This window comes from Procambarus clarkii, chromosome 71 (genome assembly GCF_040958095.1).
Source record: "Procambarus clarkii isolate CNS0578487 chromosome 71, FALCON_Pclarkii_2.0, whole genome shotgun sequence".
Lineage (NCBI taxonomy): Eukaryota > Metazoa > Arthropoda > Malacostraca > Decapoda > Cambaridae > Procambarus > Procambarus clarkii.
The window spans coordinates 8,699,217-8,718,787 of record NC_091220.1 but is presented as its reverse complement, the minus strand read 5'-3'; the positions used below and the strand labels follow the sequence as shown (position 1 = coordinate 8,718,787).

General features: G+C 46.7%; 1 protein-coding gene across 1 annotated transcript; it reads right to left on the bottom strand.

Annotated features, from left to right (window-relative positions):
• Window positions 1-8,729: 8,729 nt before the first annotated feature.
• On the bottom strand, window positions 8,730-9,098 carry LOC138356199 (acidic proline-rich protein PRP33-like). The gene has a single exon (XM_069311929.1). It carries the CDS (start codon window positions 9,096-9,098, stop codon window positions 8,730-8,732), a length of 369 nt encoding a protein of 122 aa, XP_069168030.1.
• Between the last annotated feature and the right edge of the window lie 10,473 nt (window positions 9,099-19,571).

Sequence of the window (19,571 nt, the reverse complement as noted above, 5' to 3'; positions counted from 1 at the left end):
GGCCAACAGTGGAGGCTCTCAGCGAGGCCAACAGTGGAGGCTCTCAGCGAGGCCAACAGTGGTGGCTCTCAGCGAGGCCAACAGTGGAGGCTCTCAGGGAGGCCAACAGTGGTGGCTCTCAGGGAGGCCAACAGTGGTGGCTCTCAGGGAGGCCAAGAGTGGTGGCTCTCAGCGAGGCCAAGAGTGGTGGCTCTCAGCGAGGCCAACAGTGGAGGCTCTCAGCGAAGCCAACAGTGGAGGCTCTCAGCGAGGCCAACAGTGGAGGCTCTCAGCGAGGCCAACAGTGGAGGCTCTCAGCGAGGCCAACAGTGGAGGCTCTCAGGGAGGCCAACAGTGGTGGCTCTCAGCGAGGCCAACAGTGGAGGCTCTCAGCGAGGCCAACAGTGGTGGCTCTCAGGGAGGCCAACAGTGGAGGCTCTCAGGGAGGCCAACAGTGGAGGCTCTCAGGGAGGCCAACAGTGGAGGCTCTCAGGGAGGCCAACAGTGGAGGCTCTCAGCGAGGCCAACAGTGGAGGCTCTCAGCGAGGCCAACAGTGGAGGCTCTCAGGGAGGCCAACAGTGGAGGCTCTCAGGGAGGCCAACAGTGGTGGCTCTCAGGGAGGCCAACAGTGGAGGCTCTCAGGGAGGCCAACAGTGGTGGCTCTCAGGGAGGCCAACAGTGGAGGCTCTCAGGGAGGCCAACAGTGGAGGCTCTCAGGGAGGCCAACAGTGGAGGCTCTCAGGGAGGCCAACAGTGGAGGCTCTCAGCGAGGCCAACAGTGGAGGCTCTCAGCGAGGCCAACAGTGGAGGCTCTCAGGGAGGCCAACAGTGGAGGCTCTCAGGGAGGCCAACAGTGGTGGCTCTCAGGGAGGCCAACAGTGGTGGCTCTCAGGGAGGCCAACAGTGGTGGCTCTCAGGGAGGCCAACAGTGGTGGCTCTCAGGGAGGCCAACAGTGGTAGCTCTCAGGGAGGCCAACAGTGGAGGCTCTCAGGGAGGCCAACAGTGGTAGCTCTCAGGGAGGCCAACAGTGGTGGCTCTCAGGGAGGCCAACAGTGGTGGCTCTCAGGGAGGCCAACATTGGAGGCTCTCAGCGAGGCCAACAGTGGTGGCTCTCAGGGAGGCCAACAGTGGTGGCTCTCAGGGAGGCCAACAGTGGTGGCTCTCAGGGAGGCCAACAGTGGTGGCTCTCAGGGAGGCCAACAGTGGAGGCTCTCAGCGAGGCCAACAGTGGTGGCTCTCAGGGAGGCCAACAGTGGAGGCTCTCAGCGAGGCCAACAGTGGTGGCTCTCAGCGAGGCCAACAGTGGAGGCTCTCAGCGAGGCCAACAGTGGAGGCTCTCAGCGAGGCCAACAGTACTGGGTGAGCCACTCCAAGAGGAAGACGAGAGCAGAGAGGAGCCAGGAGAGGAGGAGGATACAGAAGACACCTTGGAGGTCGTGGAGGCTGAGGGACTTGTTGCTCTCCTCCGGCTGCTGCTGCTGTCGGCTCTCCCAGTCCGGCCCCAGCAGGCTCTCTGTCTCCACCTGAGGGAACCAACACACTTCAATGTTTACATCTTGGTGGCTCAAGGAGCTTAAACACTGTAGTCAGTAGTGGGAGTGTAACATTGTGTTCAGTAGTGGGAGTGTAACATTGTGTTCAGTGGTGGGAGTGTAACATTATATTCAGTAGTGGTGGTGTAACATTGTATTCAGTAGTGGGAGTGTAACATTGTATTCAGTAGTGGGAGTGTAACATTGTATTCAGTAGTGGGAGTGTTACATTGTATTCAGTAGTGGGAGTGTTACATTGTATTCAGTAGTGGGAGTGTAACATTGTATTCAGTAGTGGGAGTGTAACATTGTATTCAGTAGTGGGAGTGTAACATTGTATTCAGTAGTGGGAGTGTAACATTGTATTCAGTAGTGGGAGTGTTACATTGTATTCAGTAGTGGGAGTGTTACATTGTATTCAGTAGTGGGAGTGTAACATTGTATTCAGTAGTGGGAGTGTAACATTGTATTCAGTAGTGGGAGTGTAACATTGTATTCAGTAGTGGGAGTGTAACATTGTATTCAGTAGTGGGAGTGTTACATTGTATTCAGTAGTGGGAGTGTTACATTGTATTCAGTAGTGGGAGTGTAACATTGTATTCAGTAGTGGGAGTGTAACATTGTATTCAGTAGTGGGAGTGTAACATTGTATTCAGTAGTGGGAGTGTAACATTGTATTCAGTAGTGGGAGTGTTACATTGTATTCAGTAGTGGGAGTGTTACATTGTATTCAGTAGTGGGAGTGTAACATTGTATTCAGTAGTGGGAGTGTAACATTGTATTCAGTAGTGGGAGTGTTACATTGTATTCAGTAGTGGGAGTGTTACATTGTATTCAGTAGTGGGAGTGTAACATTATATTCAGTAGTGGGAGAGTAACATTGTATTCAGTAGTGGGGGTGTTACATTGTATTCAGTAGTGGGAGAGTAACATTGTATTCAGTAGTGGGAGAGTAACATTGTATTCAGTAGTGGTGGTGTAACATTGTATTCAGTAGTGGGAGTGTTACATTGTATTCAGTAGTGGGAGTTTAACATTATATTCAGTAGTGGTGGTGTAACATTGTATTCAGTAGTGGGAGTGTAACATTGTATTCAGTAGTGGGAGAGTAACATTGTATTCAGTAGTGGGAGTGTAACATTGTATTCAGTAGTGGGAGTGTAACATTGGATTCAGTGGTGAGAGAGTAACATTGTATTCAGTGGTGGGAGTGTAACATTGTATTCAGTGGTGGGAAGTAACATTGTATTCAGTGGTGGGAGTGTAACAGTGTATTCAGTGGTGGGAGTGTAACATTGTATTCTGTGGTGGGAGTGTAACATTGTATTCAGTAGTGGGAAAGTAACATTGTATTCAGTAGTGGGAGTGTAACATTGTATTCAGTAGTGGGAGTGTAACATTGTATTCAGTAGTGGGAGTGTAACATTGTATTCAGTAGTGGGAGTGTAACATTGTATTCAGTGGTGGGAGTGTAACAGTGTATTCTGTGGTGGGAGAGTAACAGTGTATTCAGTAGTGGGAGTGTAACATTGTATTCAGTAGTGGGAGTGTTACATTGTATTCAGTAGTGGTGTTGTGACATTGTAGTCAGTAGTGGGAGTGTAACATTGTATTCAGTAGTGGGAGTGTAACATTGTATTCAGTAGTGGGAGTGTAACATTGTATTCAGTAGTGGGAGTGTAACATTGTATTCAGTGGTGGGAGTGTAACATTGTATTCAGTAGTGGGAGTGTAACATTGTATTCATTGGTGGGAGTGTAACATTGTATTCAGTAGTGGGAGTGTAACAGTGTATTCTGTGGTGGGAGTGTAACATTGTATTCAGTAGTGGGAGTGTAACAGTGTATTCTGTGGTGGGAGTGTAACATTGTATTCAGTAGTGGGAGTGTAACAATGTATTCTGTGGTGGGAGTGTAACATTGTATTCAGTGGTGGGAGTGTAACAGTGTATTCTGTGGTGGGAGAGTAACAGTGTATTCAGTAGTGGGAGTGTAACATTGTATTCAGTAGTGGGAGTGTTACATTGTATTCAGTAGTGGTGTTGTGACATTGTAGTCAGTAGTGGGAGTGTAACATTGTATTCAGTGGTGGGAAAGTAACATTGTATTCAGTAGTGGGAGTGTAACATTGTATTCAGTGGTGGGAGTGTAACATTGTATTCAGTAGTGGGAGTGTAACATTGTTTTCAGTACTGGGAGTGTAACATTATATTCAGTAGTGGGAGTGTAACAATGTATTCAGTAGTGGGAGTGTAATATTGTATTCAGTAGTGGGAGTGTAACATTGTATTCAGTGGTGGGAAAGTAACATTGTATTCAGTAGTGGGAGTGTAACATTGTATTCAGTAGTGGGAGAGTAACATTGTATTCAGTGGTGAGAGAGTAACATTGTATTCAGTAGTGGGAGAGTAACATTGTATTCAGTGGTGAGAGAGTAACATTGTATTCAGTGGTGAGAGAGTAACATTGTATTCAGTAGTGGGAGTGTAACATTGTATTCAGTGGTGAGAGAGTAACATTGTATTCAGTGGTGGGAGAGTAACATTGTATTCAGTAGTGGGAGTGTAACATTGTATTCAGTAGTGTGAGTGTAACATTGTATTCAGTAGTGGGAGTGTAACATTGTAGTCAGTAGTGGGAGTGTAACATTGTATTCAGTAGTGGGAGTGTAACATTGTATTCAGTGGTGAGAGAGTAACATTGTATTCAGTGGTGGGAGAGTAACATTGTATTCAGTAGTGGGAGTGTAACATTGTATTCAGTAGTGTGAGTGTAACATTGTATTCAGTAGTGGGAGTGTAACATTGTATTCAGTGGTGAGAGAGTAACATTGTATTCAGTGGTGGGAGAGTAACATTGTATTCAGTAGTGGTGGTGTAATATTGTATTCAGTAGTGGGAGTGTAACATTGTATTCAGTAGTGGGAGTGTAACATTGTATTCAGTAGTGGGAGTGTAACATTGTATTCAGTAGTGGGAGTGTAACATTGTATCACAAGTGGGAGTGTAACATTGTATTCAGTAGTGGGAGTATAAAGGCGCAAAAGAGAATATTGTTTTACTTATTTCGATAATACTGCACATAGAGAATTGTCTAACTATAAATGCATGGACTATGGAGTTACTCTAGAAAGCATGTGATGCTATGATTAACAGTTCATGTGACTAGAAAACACGTGATGCTATGATAAATAGTTGATGTGACTAGAAAACATGCGATGCTATGAATGTTGTTGGTGTTGATTTAGGATCGACGACTATCGGGGGGATCGGATGCGCCCCGGCATACTCGTTAAGGGTTAATCGCGAAGCCAGGAAAGGTGAAACGCCAAGCCAAATCGCGAAACAAATGACGCCAATTACTGGAAACTAATATGCCACGCGGCAAAGAAACGCAGACAGGCAGATGATTGGGGCGCCCCAGGAGTCCCTTAGGGTGACAAGAACTGAACCAGCGCCGCCCCACACAGAACACTGGGTAGCAAAACCAAAAACTCGCCCACAACTAAAACGCAAAAGTCCTCCAGTGTCTTCCAGGCATGCAGAAGCCAGCCACCCACGATGGCTGAGGGTACCCCAGGAGCCAATCAAGACCCGCCAACCCCCGGCACCTCTCGGCTAAGCCGGCCCCCGAACACCGTCACCCCGCCCTGAGAACCAGCCAGAACACGTCAAAAAAATCTATCAACAGTCCTGTGACCGAAGGCGATATGTGCGCCAGGCGTCGTACAACCGGACCGTTGAATAGGGATGCAAAATGCAGTAGCAAATCCAAAACGTGAATACAGAACGTGATCAGGCGGCTCACAGACGGATGAGGTGCCCAAACGTCCACTCGTTGTCAAGGTTGAACCAAGAGTCCATGCTATAAATAGTCGACGTAACTCTGTTACTTTTACGGGCTCACCATAGCCCGTGCTACATGGACACTTCGTCCTGAGTAGCTAAATCTTTAACAACAACAACAACAATATATGTTACGGTATCAACACTGCAGCTGGAGTGCGAAGTGGTGACTTCAGCACCATCTATGGGCCTGCACTCCAACTCCAAGGTATTAGGCGAGACACAGACAACGCCATCTGTTGGCCGTAGTGTGGCGTTTGTGAAGGGCTCCTGTTTCATACCTCAGCTAGGAGGTGAGGGGCCAGATTCACGAAAGCACTTACGAACCTGTACATCTTTTCTCAATCTTTGGCGGCTTTGTTTCCAATTATTAAACGGTTAATGAGCTCCGAAGCACCAGGAGGCTGTTTATAACAATAACAACAGTTGATTGGCAAGTTTTCATGCTTGTAAACTGTTTACTAAATGTAACCAAAGCCGTTAAAGATTGAGGAAAGATGTACACGTTCGTAAGTGCTGGCGTAAGTGCTTTCGTGAATCTGACCCGAGGTCGATGATGATAATCTCTGGGGTGGGGTGGGCATAACACTATCAACGCCATCTAGGTTGTGCAAGTAAGTATAATTTCAGTTCCCGGTGGAAGGGTGTTATCCTAAGGCCACCCATTATAGTGTCTGTCTATCTAATGACGCTTATGTTCATAGAAGTGACATGAGGAGGCGATTGCGCCGAGGAGGGCGGTTCACCTTCGGCAGTCCAGGGGCCAGATTCACGAAAGTACTTACGCAAGCACTTACGAACGTGTACATCTGTCCTCAATCTTTGACGGCTTTGGTTACATTTATTAAACAGTTTACAAGCATGAAAACTTGCCAATCAACTGTTGTTATTGTTATAAACAGCCTCCTGGTGCTTCGGGGCTCATTAACTGCTTAATAATTGGAAACAAAGCCGCCAAAGCTTATGAAAAGATGTACAGGTTCGTAAGTGTTTGCGTAAGTGCTTTCGTGAATCTGGCCCTTGGTCCTGTGAGAGGACAAAGTGACCACCGTCGGAAGTAACTACGTGTTAGCTGCTGGATTTATGCTGCGTTGTATGGACCGACGTACCCGAGATTTGACCAAGAAGAGTTACAAGAAGGCAGTAGTGTGTCTGATGAGACGTGCTGCTAATGTGTTGCTAGATACTTCTGCCGGGGTGTTATAGCTACCCCTCCACGCAATTATTTGAGACCCCAGTCAGGGTGTTCCTGAACAACCCGTCCTCTTGAAAAGAACGTCACTTTTGGCTGGTATGCGCACTATGGCCAAATTTGGACGTAATTTGAAATGAAATCCACTCACAAAAGTGACGTTCTGTTCCGTTTTCTATTTGAGTCGTCCGGCATACTCGCAGAGGTTATGAGAGTACACTTTAAGTTAACGTTTTTCATAACGTTTTGAAACTTTATGAGAATTTCCTGCCCACCTAACCTATCAGAGGACCCTTAACTTACTGTTGTTGAAAAAAAAAATCCCAAATTTATTTTCATATTTTTTTCAATTTCAAATTACGTCCAAATTCGGCCATACGGGCAAACGGCCAAAAGCGACGTTCTTTTTAAGAGGCCAGGTTTTCCTGAAACCGTCTGCCAGCGTGTTTCTGGAGAGTGGATCTGTGGTATTGGGACATCGTCACAATACGGTGTGTGGACTGGCCCACGTTGAGGAAGGTGAAATCGCTGGTGATTATCATCGAATGTGGACGACGTGTACCTGGACGTAGTGGACATGCCGGAATTTGATGAACACTGTCGTTCTACTGAGTGTCCTGGGTGAAAGCGACACAGTGCATATATGTGTAGAAATACTTGGCGATATAATACATGTATTGTTTATCCCCCCTTTTATTCCTGTTACTCCTATTTGCTATCACCAATTCTTGAAAACTTACCATCGACTTCAGGTAGGATCAGAGGAGAAGAAGAAGCTATGAGAGACGGTAACAGAACCTGGTCCTAGCTGGTCATAACACTTCAGAAAACATGCGATGCTATGCTAAATAGTTCACGTGACTCAAAAAAACCATGAGATGCTAAATAGTTCACGTGATTCCAGAAAACATGTGATGCTATGCTAAGTAGTTGATATGGCTAGAACACATTTTAAGGGTATTTGTGACTTTGACTCCCTAAAGTAAAGATCTAACTACTAATATAACAACAACTTAGCTGTCTACAATGATAGTAGTTATATCCACTAGCCTGGATACTGTTGTTTACTTTGTGGGGTAATGGACTGTACCTATTCTGTACCTAGTTAGCTCGGTTTCAAATTGATCCAACAGGAATGGTGCTGCTTTCATTTACTTGTCGGATGAAATCACCACTTGACCACTTCGAAAATAAATGATGATTCCTGGCTGCGCCGCCAGAGGGTGCAGACGTCAGCTTAAGCTGTCAGTCGTCGTCTGCCGTTGCTGAGTGGTGGTTTGCTGTGGGAGGTGTGGAGCGCTCGCTAGTTGGGGCTCTGCCTGATGGTATGGAAGCGGCTGGTGGTAACCGTGTTAGCCGGGTGGATTCTGTCTGCCTGGATTTTTCTGCTGCTGTGGACTGGCCCATTGTGGGCTCTCCTGGACGTGCTCCGTGTCGACGTCTCCGAGCTCCTGGGACTCGAGAAGTTATCGCCTACCCGTGTTGCGGTGTCGTTTGCCACGTCACATGTTTACCAGGAGTTTGTGGATCGCTGGGATGGCTGCTTGCTTCCTCTTCCGGCTGTGTCTGTGGAGATCTCGGATCCCTGGGGGCTCTTGTCGTTTGTGAGTGTTCACGGCATGCTGGTGACCTTTCCTGAGGCAGAACTCATGTCATTCTTTACGCAGTTTGGTGCTGTGGTGAAGCACCAGTTCAACGTTTTGAGTGCGGGCCGGCTGAAGGGGGTCCGTCTGGGTCAACCCGTTCTCGCAAATTCGTAAAGTCAATATTGACTTATTAACTACGTGCTTAGGTGATATACTAAACATAATAGATACCAATAAAAAGATTCATAGAAAACACCGACCTTACCTAACCTTGTTAGTATCTTAAGATAAGCATCTTATTGCTTCGTAATTACAATTATTACTTAACCTATACCTATTATAGGTTAGGTAATAATTGTAATTACGAAGCAATAAGATGCTTATTTTAAGATACTAACAAGGTTAGGTAAGGTCGGTGTTTTCTATGAATCTTTTTAAGGGTATCTATTATGTTAAGTATGTCACCTATGCACATATTTAATAAGTCAATATTGACTTATTAAATTTGCGAGAACGGGTTGGTCTGGGTACACGCACACTCGTCATGTGGATCACGAGCCCTATTCCGTCCCGGGGTTTCGTTTCGTGGGCTCTCTACGCGGATCTTTTGTCAAGGTCAAACCCGCACGTGTTTCCGGTGTGGTGCTGAGGGCCACGTAGCAGCCGGTTGTGACGCTCCTCATGCTGAGGCCCCTTCAGTTTTCCGGGGGGCTGACTTTCCCTGCTTGTCTGTGTGTGGGGTTTCCCCGGCGGATCCTCGCTCTGTGCAGGTGCCTGGTGTGGTTCCTGCGGCGGTTCTGGCTGTCGCTCCGTCTGGACTTGATCTGTCTGCCCCACCGGTGAGCTCGAGGGACCTAGGGGCCCCTGCTTCGGACCTTCGCCGTTCGGTGGTTGCGGAGGTGCATCCGCATCTGATTGCTTCCGGGGTGACTTTGGGTGGTACTGTAGGGGTGACGCCTGCATCTCCTGCTGAAGAACATGTGCTTCCCGGGGCTGTCGGGGCGGTGGTGTGTGACTCCGCCCACGCCCTCTGCCTCGTCGCCTCTGGTAGTTTTCTCGTTGACGCATGCCTCTTCTCCTCTGCCGGGTCCGTTGCCCTCGCTGGATGCCTCACGTGTGCTGGGGTCTACCCTTCCGCCTGCTGTGTCTCTTCCTTCTCCGAATCTGGTCTCATTGAATGGTAGTGGCTTTTTGCCCCGCATCGTTGAAGCTGTTGTTCTGCGTGATCGTGCTGCCCCGGCTTTGAGGCCGCCTGCCGCTGGTTCTTCTGGGGCGCCGCTTGCAGGGAGTGACAGTTCCGACGATCAACGGCCTATTTTTAAGTGCCATCGTTCGGCTCGGGATGTGGCACCTCGCTGGACGTGGGCAGAGGAGCGTGATGCCATGGATGATGATGCTGTGGGCGACGATGTGATGCCTCCTGTGGTGCCTTCTGTGTTGGACACTGTGCCCCCTGCTGGTGGCTCTCCTCAGTGGGCGGTTGCCCCTGGTGACCGCGACCTCGTAGTGGTGTTGTCACAGGATGTGCGTCGGGGGGACCCTGCTCCTATTCCGATTGGTTGGGACACTGGGGCGCCTGCGGTGTCACCTTCTGCGGGGCTCGGTGCGCTGCCCGGCATAGAACACAGTGCACGGCCCAATGTGAGGCCCACTGTGCAGCCTGGTGTGCTTCCTGAGGTGCGGCCCTGTGACCGGATTCCTAGGAGGAAAATCGTCCTCCCGTTTGGAGAGGTGGTCGACAAATCTGGTAGAACTCTGTGTTGAGTCTGATGACCGAGTGCGTCCTGTTCCATGGTGTCCTTCTACCATCTGGGTTCCGCGGGCGCGGTGTTTCATCATTGGCGTGCCGGATTTGATGCCTCGGCCTACTGCGACTACTGGACGTCCGATTCCTGAAACGGCCCAACTTGTTTGCGATGCTTACTGCTGACTTTTTCTGGCTCGGGAGTACCCGGAGAAGTGTGAGTGATACGTGTGGTTGGCTTGTCTGTATTGTGCGTGTTGTTCCCCCGGTGCCTGCGTGCACAGATGGCTGTTCTTGTCTGTGCGTGTGTGTGTGGTGTCGGTATTTGTTTTTGTCTCCTGCATGGCCTGTTTTGTAGTATTTGCGATTTGTTTTACGCTTTGCCTTTGTTCTGTGTGGGTGTTTGTGTTGTGGTTGTGGGTGTTTGGTGTTTTATCTTTCCTGTATTAGCACGTGCCCCGTGTGTTGGTATGGCAGGCGATTTGGGGTGGTGTGGTTGTGTATGTTGCTGTTCCATGTGTTTGTCGCATGGGTTGTGTGTTGTGTTTACTAGTTGTGTTTTTACGGGGGTTGAGCTTTGCTCTTTCGGCACGCCTCTCAACTGTCAATCAACTGTTTACTAACTACTTTTTTTTCTTTTTTCCACACCACACACACACACACACACACACCCCAGGAAGCAGCCCGTGACAGCTGACTAACTCCCAGGTACCTATTTACTGCTAGGTAACAGGGGCATTCAGGGTGAAAGAAACTTTGCCCATTTGTTTCCGCCTCGTGCGGGAATCGAACCCGCGCCACAGAATTACGAGTCCTGCGCGCTATCCACCAGGCTACGAGGCCCCCCTACGAGGGGGGTGGTTGGATTTCTGTACATTTGTTGTAATTTTTGCATTCTGTGACCCATGCTGTTTGTGGGTTTCTCTGCTTGTGTCCTGTGTGTTTTCCTGTGACCTCTTGTATATTATGTCTGTTTCATGGTGTTTGCTTTATGTATAAGCCCGATGGTTTGCTTTTATATGTTGATTTGCTTTTGTTCACTGTTTTTTGTACTTTTTTTATATATTTTTTTTATATATCAATAAAAAAGGAAAATAAACAAGAATGTTTAATGCAGCTACACTGATAGTTACAAATTATTTTAGCCTATGCTTTTGATTTGGTATCCACATATATGTTATATTATAAACAATGGTAAGATTATTTAATTCTTTATTGCAATGAGTTTATCTGTTGCAAAAGTATACTTTCATTTGTCTTTAAGCAAGTTCAAGTCTTTAAGTTCACAGTCTCCGTGGTGTAGTGGTAAGACACTCGCCTGGCGTTCCGCGAGCGCTATGTCATGGGTTCGTATCCTGGCCGGGGAGGATTTACTGGGCGCAATTCCTTAACTGTAGCCTCTGTTTAACGCAACAGTAAAATGTGTACTTGGATGAAAAAACGATTCTTCGCGGCAGGGGATCGTATTCCAGGGACCATAGGATTAAGGACTTGCCCGAAACGCTACGCGTACTAGTGGCTCTACAAGAATGTAACAACTCTTGTATATATCTCAAAAAAAAAAAAAATATCTAAAAAAAGTGCAAGATATCAATTATTTGTTAAATATTGCTTAACCTAGCTAATATATTTTATTAGTGGCAAGTAATTTACATACTGACGTGAGCTCGTAAGCTCATGGTATAACCGCACCTGTAATTAATAGGGTTAATGGCACAAATGATATTGGATCCAATTTTTATTGTTACTACACCACCCACCTCCCTTAGTGGGAAAATACAGTTACACTGGTTTCATTACCTTACATTTCCTCGGGTTGAACTGTAGTAGCCATTTGTTGGACCATTCATTCAGTTTGTCTAGATCATCTTGTAGCCTTATACTATCTTCCTGGAGCTCTGCCTTATTATGCTAAAACTTAAACCTCTTATTTGGCCAGAGAGCGTGTAGCACTGCTCACTGCCACGGTCGGGCAGCCGGTCGGCCGAGCGGACAGCACGCTGGACTTGTAATCCTGCGGTCCTGGGTTCGATCCCAGGCGCCGGCGAGAAACAATGGGCAGAGTTTCTTTCACCCTATGCCCCTGTTACCTAGCAGTAAATTAGGTACCTGGGTATTAGTCAGCTGTCACGGGCTACTTCCTGGGGGTGGAGGCCTGGTCGAGGACCGGGCCGCGGGGACACTAAAAGCCTCGAAATCATCTCAAGATAACCTCAAGAAGATAGCCACTGTTTAAGTGGTGTTGTAACATTCCACTCACAACCGTTATCTTTCAAGCACCTATCATTGTTAAACAGTGTGTGAACACCCAGCAAACACACACCGAAACTACGACGTTGGTACAACGTTCGAACAAGTTTTAACACCTCCTAACAAGTTAAAACACCCAATATAGCAAGTTGTAACAACGTTCTAATACGTCTTAAACACGTTAAGCCAAGATGTAACAACTTTATTACAAGTTTTAACAAGCGGAAAATAGAGACAGTTTCGGTTTGTGTTTCCAGGGCACTTATATCAGTTCTATTTGTTGTTTACACTAACCAAATGTCTACGGTTGTAAAACCGCTAAACTTAAGCGTGTACGACCATGAAGTGGTCGTACCATGTAGAGGTGTAGTTATGTTTACTTGTGTGTCAGGGAGTCTGTGGTCAGATTCACGAAAGCACTTAGGCAAACACTTACGAACCAGTACATCTTTTCTCAATCATTGGCCGCTTTGTTTCCAATTATTAAACAGTTAATGAGCTCCGAAGCACCAGGAGGCTGTTTATAACAATAACAACAGTTGGATGGGAAGTTTTCATGCTTGTAAACTGTTTAATAAATGTAACGAAAGCCGTCAAACATTGAGGAAAGATGTACACGTTCGTAAGTGCTTGCTTAAGTGCTTTCATGAATCTGGCCCTTGGGCATCGGTGTGACCACACTCTCCTCTCACAGTTTCTATATGACAAGGCACACTTTTATCTCTTTTAAACCACGTGTCTTAATATTTATATACATTTATGTGTTGTTTACACCACCATTAAGGTCCACAGATGTTAAAAATAAAAAAAAAAATTGAAAATTATGGCTTGATTAAAATTAATTTGAAAATCACGGCTGAAAATTAAAGAGCTTGTTCATCCGAGGTGTCTCCCCGAGGCAGAGGAGTTTTGTTTACTTGTGGGTAAGGGAGTCTGGCGTCGGTGTGTCCGTCCACTCTCTCCTCTCGGGTTCATTGCATGAGAATAAATTATATCACTTTAAACCATGTCTTAAAATTAATACACATGTGCAGTTGACACCACCATTCAAGTCCTCGGATATAAAATGGAAGCAAATTAAGCAGCTTGTATATTTGAGATGGTTGGTTGGTGTTGATTAAGGGGCGACGACGATCGTGGGATCGGATGCACCCCGGCGTACCCGTGAAGAGTTAATGGCGAAGACGAATGACAGATGATTGGGGAGCTCCAGGGGTCCCACAGGGGATAAGCATCAATCCCACCCCACACAGAGAGCACTGGGTAGCAAAACTATATACTCGACTCCCAACAAAGACGCAAAAGAACTCCCGGCACCTCTCGGCCCAGCCGACGCCGGACACCGTCACCCCGCTGGGTGAACCAGCCAGAAAACGCGAAGAAAAAAATAAATCCATCAACAATCCTGTGACCCAAGAAGATATGTACGCCAGGCGTTGTACAAACCGGACCGTTGAATAGGGATGCCAAACAGCAGTATCAAATCCAAAATCGCGAAACAGAACGCGATCAGCAAGGTCCCAGGCGGAGGTGGTGTCCAGACGTCTGCTCGTCGTCAAGATCGAACCAGGAGTCCCATCCGAGGTGTCTCCATGAGGTAGAAGAGTATTGTTTACTGTCTGGTATCGTCCGGATACACATGCGATCCACCCCAGGTCTGGATATTGTTGCATGAGCTTCATCTTGAACCAGTGTTGCATAAGCCTCACCTTGAACCAGTGTTGCATGAGCCTCACCTTGAGCCAGTGTTGCATGAGCCTCACCTTGAACCAGTGTAACATAAGCCTCACCTTGAGCCAGTGTTGCATGAGCCTCACCTTGAGCCAGTGTTGCATGAGCCTCACCTTGAGCCAGTGTTGCATGAGCCTCACCTTGAGCCAGTGTTGCATGAGCCTCACCTTGAGCCAGTGTTGCATGAGCCTCATCTTGAGCCAGTGTTGCATGAGCCTCATCTTGAGCCAGTGTTGCATGAGCCTCACCTTGAGCCAGTGTTGCATGAGCCTCACCTTGAGCCAGTGTTGCATGAGCCTCACCTTGAGCCAGTGTTGCATGAGCCTCATCTTGAGCCAGTGTTGCATAAGCCTCACCTTGAGCCAGTGTTGCATGAGCCTCACCTTGAGCCAGTGTTGCATGAGCCTCACCTTGAGCCAGTGTAATATGAGCCTCACCTTGAGCCAGTGTTGTATCAGCCTCACCTTGAGCCAGTGTTGCATAAGCCTCACCTTGAGCCAGTGTTGCATGAGCCTCACCTTGAGCCAGTGTTGCATGAGCCTCACCTTGAGCCAGAGTTGCATAGGCCTCACCTTGAGCCAGTGTTGCATCAGCTTCACCTTGAGCCAGTGTTGCATGAACCTCACCTTGAACCAGTGTTGCATGAGCCTCACCTTGAGCCAGTGTTGCATGAGCCTCACCTTGAGCCAGTGTTGCATGAGCCTCATCTTGAGCCAGTGTTGCATGAGCCTCACCTTGAGCCAGTGTTGCATCAGCTTCACCTTGAGCCAGTGTTGCATGAACCTCACCTTGAACCAGTGTTGCTTGAGCCTCACCTTGAGCCAGTGTTGCATGAGCCTCACCTTGAACCAGTGTTGCTTGAGCCTCACCTTGAGCCAGTGTTGCATGAGCCTCACCTTGAGCCAGTGATGCATGAGCCTCACCTTGAGCCAGTGTAATATAAACCTCACCTTGAGCCAGTGTAATATGAGCCTCACCTTGAGCCAGTGTAACATAAGCCTCACCTTGAGCCAGTGTTGCATGAGCCTCACCTTGAGCCAGTGTTGCATAAGCCTCACCTTGAGCCAGTGTTGCATGAGCCTCACCTTGAGCCAGTGTAACATAAGCCTCACCTTGAGCCAGTGTTGCATGAGCCTCACCTTGAGCCAGTGTTGCATGAGCCTCACCTTGAACCAGTGTAACATAAGCCTCACCTTGAGCCAGTGTTGCATGAGCCTCACCTTGAGCCAGTGTTGCATGAGCCTCACCTTGAACCAGTGTAACATAAGCCTCACCTTGAGCCAGTGTTGCATGAGCCTCACCTTGAGCCAGTGTAATATGAGCCTCACCTTGAGCCAGTGTAACATAAGCCTCACCTTGAGCCAGTGTTGCATGAGCCTCACCTTGAGCCAGTGTTGCATGAGCCTCACCTTGAGCCAGTGTTGCATGAGCCTCACCTTGAACCAGTGTAACATAAGCCTCACCTTGAGCCAGTGTTGCATGAGCCTCACCTTGAGCCAGTGTAATATGAGCCTCACCTTGAGCCAGTGTAACATAAGCCTCACCTTGAGCCAGTGTTGCATGAGCCTCACCTTGAGCCAGTGTAACATAAGCCTCACCTTGAGCCAGTGTTGCATGAGCCTCACCTTGAGCCAGTGTTGCATGAGCCTCACCTTGAGCCAGTGTAACATAAGCCTCACCTTGAGCCAGTGTTGCATGAGCCTCACCTTGAGCCAGTGTAACATAAGTCTCACCTTGAGCCAGTGTTGCATGAGCCTCACCTTGAACCAGTGTAACATAAGCCTCACCTTGAGCCAGTGTTGCATGAGCCTCACCTTGAGCCAGTGTAATATGAGCCTCACCTTGAGCCAGTGTTGCATGAGCCTCACCTTGAGCCAGTGTTGCATGAGCCTCACCTTGAACCAGTGTAACATAAGCCTCACCTTGAGCCAGTGTTGCATGAGCCTCACCTTGAGCCAGTGTAATATGAGCCTCACCTTGAGCCAGTGTAACATAAGCCTCACCTTGAGCCAGTGTTGCATGAGCCTCACCTTGAGCCAGTGTAACATAAGCCTCACCTTGAGCCAGTGTTGCATGAGCCTCACCTTGAGCCAGTGTAACATAAGCCTCACCTTGAGCCAGTGTTGCATGAGCCTCACCTTGAGCCAGTGTAACATAAGCCTCACCTTGAGCCAGTGTTGCATGAGCCTCACCTTGAGCCAGTGTAACATAAGCCTCACCTTGAGCCAGTGTTGCATGAGCCTCACCTTGAGCCAGTGTAACATAAGCCTCACCTTGAGCCAGTGTTGCATGAGCCTCACCTTGAGCCAGTGTAACATAAGTCTCACCATGAGCCAGTGTTGCATGAGCCTCACCTTGAGCCAGTGTAACATAAGCCTCACCTTGAGCCAGTGTTGCATGAGCCTCACCTTGAGCCAGTGTAACATAAGCCTCACCTTGAGCCAGTGTAACATAAGCCTCACCTTGAGCCAGTGTAACATGAGCCTCACCTTGAGCCAGTGTTGCATGAGCCTCACCTTGAGCCAGTGTTGCATGAGCCTCACCTTGAGCCAGTGTAACATAAGTCTCACCTTGAGCCAGTGTTGCGTAAGACCAGCCTCCACAAGTCGTTGTATATTTTTGTCAAACTTGTGTTTCCATGGTGAATTTTTTTGGAAATACCACGACAAGTACATGTTGCAGAGTCCTTCCTTCGTTGTATACCAGTTTAATATCTGCAAATAATACAGTAATGTTGGTGTTGAACACAGTAACATCTTTATGATTGTACTTAAGCCTTGGACCTGGTAAAGACGTCACTTGGCCTGAACAAAAAACAATAACAATAATTTGCAAAAATGACGACTGGATGAATAATCTTACCTAATAGAAGATGAACTTTGTTTTTATATATAAAAATAATTAATTGGTTTCCTCCGAGGCTATGGGTCCCCCTTCTTCCAGCCAGAGGTGGTACTCCCTTCCCTATTATCTTAAAAAAATAATTAATATGAATAATTTCGGCATCATCCCAATTGAGAATTTGATATAAAACATTATGGATCAGAAATACTTTGATTTTTCTTCAGTTATCCACATTAAATTTTCTATCAATCACACTAGAAACGGAAACGAAAGAAATAATAGAAAGCTTTTGATCCGAATTTGATCAACTGATCTAGATATTATAAATTTTTTTGAAATTTTGTTATATATCATAAGTAAGGGTTGGCAAGCCTATGGCATGCGTGTAAAGGGTGCATTAGAGAGCATTTTGCTGGCGCGCGACCAGGGGCCAGATTCACGAAAGCACTTACGAACGTGTACATCTTTCCTCAATCTTTGACGGTTTTGGTTACATTTATTAAACAGTTTACAAGTATGAAAACTTGCCAATCAACTGTTGTTATTGTTATAAACAGCCTCCTGGTGCTTCGGAGCTCGTTAACTGTTTAATAATTGTAAACAAAGCCGCCAAAGATTGAGAAAAGTGTACAGGTTCGTAAGTGCTTGCGTAAGTGCTTTCGTGAATCTGGCCCCAGGAGCGCTGCACCTTCATGTCCTGAACTCAATCCAAAATAAATAAACAGATGAAGCAGCGAATGATTAGTTCAGCCTGCCCTCCAAACAAAGACCCAAAAGTGATTCCATACACCCGCCAAACCCCCTGTTTATGAATGAAAAGCAGTTTACACACGACTCACAACTGCTGACGTTCGAACACTTTCGGAACAAGTGCTTCACTGACTAATTTTGTTCGAATCACCAGCCCGTCCTCCAAACAAAGATCCAAAAGTGATTCCATGCACCCACCAAACCCCCTGTTTATGAATGAAAAGCTGTTTACACACTGACTCACAACTGCTGACGTTCGAACATATCCGGAACAAGTGCTTCACTGACGAATTTTGTTCGAATCACAAAGCTATAAATGCTTCACCCACGTACTACAAATACAAATAATCGCCAACAGAACCTAAACACCTGACCTAACCTAATCTATGCCTATATATACACAATATACCAATATATTATAATATTAATTTATACTTGAGAAAATTCCCGTTTTGAATGAACAGCATGTTAAAATTTATGAATGCGTCTGTGGGGTCGACCGCTGGAATGTAATGGACTTGAGTCGAGGACGGGTTGCGAACCACAACGCTGTAAATGCTTCACCCACGTACTACAAATACAAATTAATAAATAACATCCCCCGCATCGTTCCAAAATCGATTGTTTAACCAGCTAGAATTAGATCCCAGGAGGAGTTATGAAATGTGTGCTACAAAAATTACTGCTCCCCACTTCACATTACGTTATTAAGGGTGATAATCCTGAGGCCTATATACGCCTATATACGGAGCCGGTCGGCCGAGCGGACAGCACGCTGGACTTGTGATCCTGTGGTCCTGGGTTCGATCCCAGGTGCCGGCGAGAAACAATGGGCAGTGTTTCTTTCACCCTATGCCCCTGTTACCTAGCAGTAAAATAGGTACCTGGGTGTTAGTCAGCTGTCACGGGCTGCTTCCTGGGGGTGGAGGCCTGGTCGAGGACCGGGCCGCGGGGACACTAAAAAGCCCCGAAATCATCTCAAGATAACCTCAAGATAACGTGTAGGTGTTACGTATGAGAAAATGGGCGAGGGGAGATACATGCATTCAAAGTATTTATTATCATCTGATGTTTTAGCCGGAACTATAAAAGAAATTAATACCACTGATTAATACAGAAATAGAGGCCATATTTTCAAGTAAAGCTAAACTGAGTTTTTTAGGAAAGTCATTAAAACAATTTTCAGCTAAATATGGAACGCATTTTATTAAATATGATTCTTCCTCCAATCGAAACAAGTTCACTACTGTGATTAGTGAGGAAAATATTAGCTCTGCAACGGGGCATAAAAACATCAGTAGAGTCACATTGTCATTTGGGACCGTTTTTGGGAGAGTGTTGGGCTTAGCTCCAGAAATTGAATATGACATATTCACAAAACGTCAGTACGCCTCGAGTGTAGTTGACACATGCCTATTCCCGCCAATGCCTAGAGAAGGAGTTGATATTCTGTGTGTTTATTGCGATAAAATCTCTTCTACTAGATATGGAAACCAGTCTGTAAATATTTTGGATGTAATCTCCCTAAATGGAAGTGATAACAGCAACAATAAAAAACTATATGTGTGTCTTAACACTAACATGATAGACAGCGTCAGCATCACTATTAGGGATCAAGATGGTAACCCGATACATTTTGATGAACGTGGGTGCACCATAGCAGTCTTGCATGTACGTCCTGTAGCAGGAGGTATATAACACCAATGCTTTCCCGCCACTCCTCATTCGTCTGAAACAAGCGGAGAAATGCGTGTCCACTTTATTCCCCCCTCTGTTGAGGAATTATACATTCTGTTAACCCCTCCTAGAGGTGGGGGGACTGATGATATACGGATTTTCAACAGCAGTAGGCGTTATACGCGTGGAGGAGGAATATTTTCCTTTTTAAGCGGAATAGCGCATCAAGCAGCGCCCTTTATCATGAGAACACTGGCCCCGGCTGCGCTTAGCTTGGGGCAGAACGTACTAGACGATATTAATAATGACAAACTTTCAAACAATCTCTTAAGAAACGCAGAGTTGAAACATTGAAAGGAGTGGGGAAGCAAATGATAGGCGGAAGAGTGTAGAAAAAGAATAAACAAATAAAAAAATTAGTAAACATCAAACGTTTTACT